The sequence below is a fragment of the Monosiga brevicollis genome, genomic scaffold (assembly GCF_000002865.3).
Source record: "Monosiga brevicollis MX1 MONBRscaffold_12 genomic scaffold, whole genome shotgun sequence".
NCBI classification, from domain to species: domain Eukaryota; class Choanoflagellata; order Craspedida; family Salpingoecidae; genus Monosiga; species Monosiga brevicollis.
The window spans coordinates 397,402-406,131 of NW_001865049.1; the positions used below are offsets into that span (position 1 = coordinate 397,402).

At 55.3% G+C, this 8,730-nt stretch overlaps 4 protein-coding genes across 4 annotated transcripts in view; 2 read left to right on the top strand and 2 right to left on the bottom strand.

Moving 5' to 3' along the window:
• Positions 1–141: 141 nt before the first annotated feature.
• Positions 142–2,131, top strand: MONBRDRAFT_37306 (uncharacterized protein). Its single transcript, XM_001746268.1, has 7 exons — positions 142–187; positions 355–459; positions 632–673; positions 861–928; positions 1,054–1,127; positions 1,245–1,732; positions 1,818–2,131. The coding sequence occupies exons 2-7, from the start codon at positions 380–382 to the stop codon at positions 1,873–1,875; spliced, it is 810 nt and encodes a 269-aa protein (XP_001746320.1). The 5' UTR covers positions 142–187; positions 355–379; the 3' UTR covers positions 1,876–2,131.
• Positions 2,132–2,346: 215 nt separating this feature from the next.
• Positions 2,347–4,219, bottom strand: MONBRDRAFT_25939 (uncharacterized protein; the record flags this gene model as incomplete). Its single annotated transcript, XM_001746391.1, has 2 exons — positions 2,347–3,950; positions 4,129–4,219. The coding sequence occupies 2 exons, from the start codon at positions 4,217–4,219 to the stop codon at positions 2,347–2,349; spliced, it is 1,695 nt and encodes a 564-aa protein (XP_001746443.1).
• A 1,563-nt stretch (positions 4,220–5,782) lies between these two features.
• Positions 5,783–6,908, top strand: Mb_HLH_2 (uncharacterized protein; the record flags this gene model as incomplete). Its single annotated transcript, XM_001746269.1, has 2 exons — positions 5,783–6,429; positions 6,614–6,908. The coding sequence occupies 2 exons, from the start codon at positions 5,783–5,785 to the stop codon at positions 6,906–6,908; spliced, it is 942 nt and encodes a 313-aa protein (XP_001746321.1).
• Positions 6,909–7,570: 662 nt separating this feature from the next.
• The window catches only part of MONBRDRAFT_8718 (uncharacterized protein), a gene marked incomplete at both ends in the record, with an annotated part of 13,182 nt that continues 12,022 nt past the window's right edge, over positions 7,571–8,730 (bottom strand). Inside the window, 4 exons of the mRNA XM_001746392.1 lie at positions 7,571–7,652; positions 7,816–7,922; positions 7,978–8,088; positions 8,382–8,519. Of these exons, the coding sequence (XP_001746444.1) occupies positions 7,571–7,652; positions 7,816–7,922; positions 7,978–8,088; positions 8,382–8,519 (438 nt within the window). The remainder of the gene's footprint in view (positions 7,653–7,815; positions 7,923–7,977; positions 8,089–8,381; positions 8,520–8,730) is intronic.

The window sequence follows — 8,730 nt, forward strand, 5'->3', positions numbered from 1 at the left end:
GCTTTTTTTTTTTTTTTTGTTCAATCTGATGACTTGCTTTTGATCTGATACACACACAGGAGAGAGAGAGAGAGAGAGAGAGAGAGACGACCGACGCCATAATTTTGTGCAGTCGGTCATTTTCTTATTTCTGGTGATCAGTACCTCCTTGGTGGCATCGCCGTACCCATCCTGTGCTCCTGCCTCTGTAAGTCTGGGTGTCCTGAGTGTTGAGGTCGTTTGAAGCAGGTTCACTGGCTGGTGGTGCAGCATGGGCTAAGGGGCAAGGGTTTCCCAAGACGTTGTTGTGTGTGTTTTGGTGAGACCTGAATCAGGGCTCTCACTCGCCCGACTGTGGTCCTGGGATGCGTGCAGGTCTCAACAACTTTTGTCCAGCACCATGGCCGTTCGTCAAGCCATGCTGGCATTGAATGCCATGCGTATCACGCCCGTGACCGTCATGACCACGCGTGCATTGAGGTTGGTCACTGTGAGCGCGTGAGAGCAAGACGGTGGTGACGTGCATACTGGGGCACTTGGATGGCCCCGCGAGCAAAGCGCGTCCTGTTCATGATTGCAGTCAAGTGCACATGCGGCGCGAAAAAGTGTTTTGCTCATCGTCGCCCCCCGCCATCCTGGTTTATCCGCGCAGTGCATCGTCCATTCTCTCTGCTCGAATGCCGTCGCCGCCCCTGTAAGTGTCTTTGAGCTCTGCTTGCACAGTGACATTTGACAGGCTTGTTTTGGCCTGTAGTATCCAGAGATATCCGTTGACAGCCTCTCACATTCGGTCGATGAATGATTTGCTATGTGTGTGCACCGCCATCAACTTGTTTTTTTTTGCGCTCGCGTGTGCGTTTTTGGGTTGTTCTTTGTACTAGCTCCAAGTACCTCATGTTTGTCATGGACAAGCGCGAGGACTCTGATTTTATGAGCAAGCATAAGCTGGGTATGTCTGTTGCCCTGCTTGACTCTGCATGTGTGCACGTGAGGTTTGTGCTCTGTGCCTGGGCTGACGCTTATCCCTCATGTGTGGGTTTTGGTCTTGGCTGGCCCGCTGCCTTGAATATGCAGAGGACAAGAATCTGCGTGATGTGTCTGTCGAGCTTGGTCGCCAGTGGCGCGATTTGAGCGATGCAGAGCGTGAGGTCAGTCAGTTTGCATTCATGGCGTATCGCTACAATAGCGCAGCGCAAACAAATGCTCTTTTACAGACGCTCTCTTGATCATCTCATTGGCGTCGGGCTCCCGTTCCTTCCGTCCAGCAATACGCCAAGCGCTACACGGAGAATCGCGAGCAGTACGAGAACGACCTTGCCAAGTTTTTGAAGTCGCATCCCCCAATGCCGCGCCCCCCACGCAGTGCGATGGCACTCTGGTCCAAGGAGTCGGGCTTGGCGGCTTCAACGCCCTTCACCGAGCGCAGTCGCGCCTGGCTCGAGACCTCGGAGGAGGAGAAGAAGCAGTGGGGCGACCGCCTCGAGGCTGCCAAGGGATCCTACATCAAGGATCTGGAACAGTGGATCGATACACACAAGGAGGACTATGCGCGCTTCCAGGAATTCCAGGAGAAGCACAAGCCCCTTCCTTTTGCCCAATGGTATCAACGGGCGCGCATCTCCAAGAAGGCTGAGATTCGGGACCTCGTTCGCGTGCCCAACGAGAACAAGACCTACAAGCTGGAGAAGTTACCTGAAAAGAACAAAGAGGAGCTGCGCAACTTTTACAACACTTACAAGCAAAGCAAGCGTCGGTGAGTTGCAGCAGCTGGCCACAGCCTTGCTCCGATTGTGCAGCATCTCACTTCAAATTTTTTTCTTTTCGCTTTTGTCCAATAGTGCTTTGAAGCGCGCCCTGCGCCAGAACGGCCTGCTCTGGATTGTGGCCCGCTCCTAAATGTGCATTCGCCGATGATATTGTCGTTGAATCCTGCTCAGCCCTGCTTGCCCCGTGAGTTTTGCTTCAAGCCTCTGCGTTACTGCTCATGACCAACTTCAGCCATGTCCGTTGTGCATTGCTATTGTCAGCCCAGTCCTACTACTGTGCTGATGGAATGGAGTGTTGCTGTATATTGCCGTTGTGTATTAATTTGCTGGCCATGAATGGAATGATTTTGCCGTCGTGCTTCCGTGACGTGCAAACGGTTTGCTTGTTTTCTTTCTTTTTGTGTCTTCTCTTTACGTATCAAGCAAGCACTAAAAACCCTAAATTCTTCCTTCGAGGTGCGGCGGAAGCATAGCAGTTCAGCTTTGAATGGTTCAAACGGTCACACATTTACCGCAACCACCTGCGATATCCACCTCAGATGAGGTTTGCGTCACGGCACAGCTTTAAAGTTACTGGAATGGAGGGTTGGATGGGTCACCGCTACTTTTGACCCAGGTCTAGGTTGTCGTGAACAGCATCAACAGGCGGTGGCCCCTCTGGATAGCCCACTTGCTTGAGCCACCATGCTGGATAGCCAGGCGGGGCGGCCGCATCAACGGGACCAAGGTTGACGGTGACCCACCCATCAGCGTACTTGACCATTAAATCATCCGCCAGTTCCCACCACTTTGCAACGACACGCTGCGTGAGGGCCAGGCTAGCGGTGGTCAAATTGGCCACATCAACATGCCCGGCTTGAGCAGCAGCCACAAGCTGGGCGCGGAGAGCCACGCCTTCGGCCTCATATGTCCTTTGTTGAGCATTGATATCCTGGATCATGGCATCAAAGCGAAGGTTGGCCAGGTTCTCGACATAGCGGAAGGCCCAGAAAGCGGATGTGCGGTTGAGCTTGCCGGCGCGCGCCTGGCGATAAGCTTCGGCCATTTCCGTCTGACCCGAGAAGAGCGGCAGGTAGCAGGTGCCGTGAGCGGCATGGGGCCCAAAAAAGAGCGTGCCGCGCACGGCGGCCGGCAGGTCGCGGTGACTCTGAATGACATGTGAATAGGTGGTGCGAAAGAGACTAATGGGCCGCTCCCAGTTGCCTTGCACCTCGGCTTCGCCAGCACCTCCGCTGTAGCGATCGGGCGTACCAAAGGCGCCCGCAGCAATGCCTTGGCGCAGACTGTACGGCGTGTCTTCATAGCTGTAACGGTGGACGCGGAAAAAATCGGACACATTGAGGAGCCGATCTGGGCGCACGCTAAAAGGGTAGGGCCGATCGTGCAGCAAATTGTCGTAGGAGGCGTTCAGGTTCAGGCTAGGGGCCAGCAGATGGTATGCACCCCACATGCGGCGTCCAGAATAGTACTTGTGAGCATACTCGCCGTCGGAGTAAATACCGGCGAAATCAAAGGGGGTGCCTGGGGTCCAAAGGCCGTGTTCTTGGGCCAGGGACACCATGGACTGGGAGTAGAGGAACTGTGAGGGATCGTTGAGATCCACCTCGCGCACAATGTACAGGTTCGCACAGACGGCCACGTGTCCATCTGGCACGCGCTGTGCCACCCAGACGGCCGAGCTCCCGGTAGGGTCACCGAGAATGTGGAAAACAAAGCTCTCGTTGCCATCCTCCACCAGCAGGGTCTCGCCGGTGCCCTCAAAAGAGTCGGGACCATAAAAGCCATGAGCTTCGGCCAGTGCCCCCATGATTTGCACGGTTTCACGGGCCGTGGTTGCGCGTTCCAAGCCAATGCGGGAGAGGGTGTCAATGGCCATGAGCGGCTTGGCGCGGCCGACAAGATGGGCAGCGGATGGGATCTTGGACCAGTCGATGCAGGAGCAGGTGCTCTCGGCAATGCCCACACCGTGCTCATTCATGACGCCATACGTGGCCTCCATGAGGGCGTATGTGTGGGGTACCTGCGGGATGTAGCCTCGAGGCGTGCTGTCCTGCTGTCCATCCACGGCCTGGTAGTTGTTGGCACCCCGAGCCGAGCCCACGTACCGCGGATAGGACTCGGGTGCATCGAAAATGGGTCGTGTTGAATTGGCGGGATGGTCAGCAGCGGGAACGAGAAAAAGTCGAGCATCGGTGATGCCATCGCCTGAGAGGTGTTGTGAACAGCAAGGCAGGGGCAGGGCGGCACAAGTCAAGTGAGCCCATCGGCTTGGCAGGTGCGAGGCGCAAGGGGGCGGTCATTGCGTTCAGCTGACCGTCATTAGAGTGGGAAACAATGGTGCTGCCGTCCTGTGTAGCAAGTCGACCTGCAACCAGCGTCGTACAGGCACTGCTGCGACCAACGGATCCCACCACCACAAGGAAAATCAGGGCCACGGCAGGCCCGGACAGGCCCCACGGCCACGATCGTCGCATCGCTGCTGCTGCTGCTGCTGCTGCCGACGGTTGGCGTGCACGGGGAGAATGAACTTCACTGGTTTCGTACACTGTATGTTACATAGATCACTGCTTTCGCAGGCTGCAATGTTTAGATTGCAGAATGTCTAAAAAGGAGATAGCTATCTTCTCGTTCAGTACGACATGGCTCGACTTTTTGTTTCAAACTTCAGGCACCCCTCTGTTACGCTTACTTGGCCAGACAAAGTTGATGAAGAAAATTATACGGTTTTTGTCGCGGTTGGGTGCGTTGTTGGGTGTATGGCAGCCCGAGCGGCGTTTTGAACAGGACCGCACCGGACCAAGGGCGACGGCCAGACACGGCCACCCAAACCGGGCACCTGATCGGTTGGTGGTGGCGGACATGCGAGTGCGCTCAGTCTCCAACAAGACGCTACGGCCACCGGATGGACGGTGATGGGGGTACGCCTTGATGTTGCTTGACTGAAAAGGTATTTTACGACTTTGTTTTGACACACTGCTGCTGCTGCTCCTCCTCCTCCTCCTCCTCCTGCTGCTGCGGTGGCCGTTAGGTGGAGGCACGGAATGTTAAAATCTGATCCGAGTATCAGTTCTTATGGCGAAGAGAGCACAAGGCAGGAGGGGCCGGCAGCGGAGGGAGGGGAGCCAGTAGAGAAGGATATGAGAGAGACCGTGCGTATTCGCACCACCAACCAAAACGTGTTCGATGGTTTGGCGGGGGGTACGAAATAAGACGATACGGGTCAAGGTCTGTACGTCTGAGGTACACAACCTGCTCGGAATTCACACGTCCAGGAAGCTGCCAGTTTACAGATGACTCGAAGGCATCCCACCAGCCTGATGAGCCGGAAACGACCGGTGTTGCCCCATCGGAATGAGTCCCAATCCCATAGTGCGTACATGCTAACAGTGCGGGATACCTGCACGCCTCTTGATCCGGTCCGCTTATCAACCCCTGTCTCTGGTCATGCCTCCCTTCCCCACCCTCCCTTTGATTCTTCCCACCAGCCCTTCCTCACCCCTCTAAGATACCCCCCCGCCACCCCGCCTCCCTCTTCCCCACCACCCAGCCCCCAACTCTCCTTTTGCCTCTCTCTCATACGTTTGCGCTTTTGACATTTTCTTTCTTTTTGTCCTGATCAGCATCTCTGCCCTTCACTCCTCCCTCCCTCTCCCTCCCTCTCCCTCTGCTCTCTCTCTCTCCCTCCGCCGCTCCCTGCCATCGGCCCAACGGCACTTTTCCTCGGTGTCCTCCTTCCCCTCCCCTCCTGTCGTCCCCCCCCTCTCTCTCTCGCTTTTCGCTTTCTCTTCCCTCCTTTTTTTCTTCTGCTTCTTCTTTTTTCTTCCTTCTTGTCCATCTCTCCCATAGGGCACACCGCCCTTTTTTTTTTTCTTTTTTTTTTTTTTTTCTTGGTACTCTGGGACTGGGTGCTTGTCTTGCCCTCGCCGACGCGCTGCTTGCCTGGCCGACTCGCGTTCCTTTGCCCCTTGTCTTGGAAACCCTTTGAGGCGGGGTTTGCCTGGTCAAGCCATTTGGGTCGGGATAGAGAGTGACCGAACATGGTGTTGGTCGCCGCCTCGACCATGACCGAGAAGCGGCCGGCCTCTGCGGCCGCAACCAACCAGTCTTTGCCTCGCGACGAACCCCTACACACCGACGCCAAGCGCGCGCGCCGTAACGCCCGACATCAACAAACGGAACGGCTGCGCCGCAGCCGGCTTAACCGTTCCTTCAAGGAGCTTCATGACGTCCTCGGCCTTCCCCCAGGCACGGAACGTGCCATCCTCTTGGAGCATGCCGTTCGCATTCTTCAGATCGTGTCCAAGCACCCAAGCCTGCAGCACTTGACATCGCCCCCGCAAGGGCCTGGCGCCGTCCTCTCCTCCCCTCCTTTGGCCTCCCCCTCTTCATCCCCAGCCGACTTTCTGGCCACTCTCATGGCTCAATCCAGCACACCCGAGCTTCATCTTGCCTCGGTGCAAAGCCATCCCCAGAGCTCCCAGCCGGTACCTCATTCGCAGCCCTTTGCCCACTCATCCCCCACATCTTTTGCGTCGCACTTGTCATACAACGATCAGCCACCTCTGCCCAGCATCGACACGGTGCCGCAACAACACCACCACTGTGCGACACCACACCAAGCGTCCCACGTGTCCCAAACGCCCCAGTTGCAACAGCAGCAAGCCTCCATTGCCACACCACACCTGTCCGTTTGCCTGCCTCCCACCATCCAACAGGGCATCGATGCCATTCTGCTTGCCTCTTCTCAGGCCTCAACGCACACCTCCAGACTGCATGTAGCCAACGACAGCCACTCAAACGTCTCCGTCATGACCGCCTCAGGTTTCCTCCCTGTCCCTGGCTCTCGGATTTCTCTCCTGTCAGCCCAGGAGGACGACTCTCCATCCGGCGCCGATCAAAATCTTCTCGCCCTTGCCCCGCACCTCTCCACGGATGCTCAGGTCCCCGGCCAAGAAGAAGGCCCATGGCAGTTCACAGCTACGAGCTGGACACTCCCTGAAGCAGCCAGCCAGCGTCTCGACCAGCTTACCGCAACCCAAGGCCGCCAATTTCGATTGGAGCCCACCAAGCCTTCCAGCCAAGCCCAAGAATATCTGCCGTGCACTAGCACTGACCATCTATCTGCCAGCGCCTGGAGCAGTAGTACAAGCACAGATCTTTTGAATCTCGAGCGAGGTCATCCACACCCGCCGCACGCCCTCAACAGCAACTTGCACAGCACGCTTGAAAACCACCTCACTCCCCAGAGTTTTCGCACCATTGCCCGTGGCTTCCAACTTCTCTCCGCCGATCAGACCTTGATTGACTTGCTCGGAACCACCTGGGATCAGCTTACAAAAGCTGATGGCTTCATGCCCTACTTTGTCCAAGAAGACTTCAAAGTCAGCAGCGATCAACTCGCCCTTCTCAACAGCGGCAGGGCACAAACCATGCGAGGCCTGCACCGCATGCGCTGTCGCAGCGGAGGCTACAAATGGACCTATTTTTGCTGTCGCTTTGAGCAAGCGTCCGACAATCAATATCTGAGCCACACCACTACTACGCTCGTGCCCGCACCCGCCAACAACGTTGCCTTTTACGAAGTTTTTGGCTAATATGTTTCCTCGGCGTCTGAACTCTTTGTGTCTTGTTTTCTTCCACCTATGCAACCGAGTTGCCTCTTTGGTCAATGGTCATTCCCAATAATCGCATTTCTCCAAAGATACAACTGACTGACGTTTGGAATATTATCATACAAGTGCACAACAACAATTTGCAATTCACCTGGCAAACATACACAAGAAGGGGTTGACCGACAGCAAGCAAAACTACAACGAAGCAGAGGCTCAGCGGCTCCAATCGTACACGTCATCTTCGTCGTCACTGAGCTCACCGATCCGACGCTCTGTAGAACGCTTGACATGACGCCTACGAGTACCAGTCAAGCCAAGCCATCAATGCAACGAAATGGCGCCACAGACCGCCCTGCAACATGCATGACCAGAATAATCCCTCTGGCAGAGCCTCACTCTGTCTTGTTCATAAGCCGCTTTTCTCACGTTCACCTGCAGGACAAGCCACTGGCACTTACTTGAGCTCTTCGGCATCACCGGCATTGACATGCTGGCAGTACGCTTCCGTCAGGCCTGCATCCGTGGCCTTGAGACACAACAAGTGGACCAAGCAACGATCCACCAGCTACAAAATGTGCACACGCCCAGAAGTCAGTCAGGGAAAAGGCAAGTATGCCTACCATATGAAGGCAGCACGACTGCTCTTTCTTACCCGCTTCAACTCGGCCGATGAGGTAATGCGATACGTTGATAACAAGCTTGGAACCAACTGGCTCAAAATCGTCAGGTTCCTGCCATCAAAAGGCGCACCGGTTAATTAAAAAAAAAAAAAAAAACCCCTCTTTTTGGGTTGCTAGAAAAAACCAAAAAAATCCAAAGAAAAACGAAGCGAGGGGCACGAACCGCCCTGATGTTTGCTTGATTGCGCGCTTGAGTTGAACAACGGCCTCCTCCTGTGCCTCGCGTCCATGAGGTTCCTCGTTCTACAAAGTATGGCGTACCCGGCATTAAGGCGAGTGGCGAATATGCGCAAGTACATCTGTCGTAGCTGTTACAAGTTCAAATCTCGATCAGCAAAGCATACCTTGATTACAGTCTCCAGGCTCCGGGCCACAAACTTGGCATCCGCGGCGCTCACAACGTCTTGCATCAGCAAGTGGCGAACAAGGGCCGCTGAAACTTGAGCACTTTGCTCCGCCACACTGGCATTGGGACTCGTAGCCTGTCACACACACACACACACACACACACACACACACACACACACACACACACACACACACACACACACACACACACACACACACACACACACACACACACACACACACACACACACACACACACACACACACACACACACACACACACACACACACACACACACACACACACACACACACACACACACACACACACACACACACACAAAC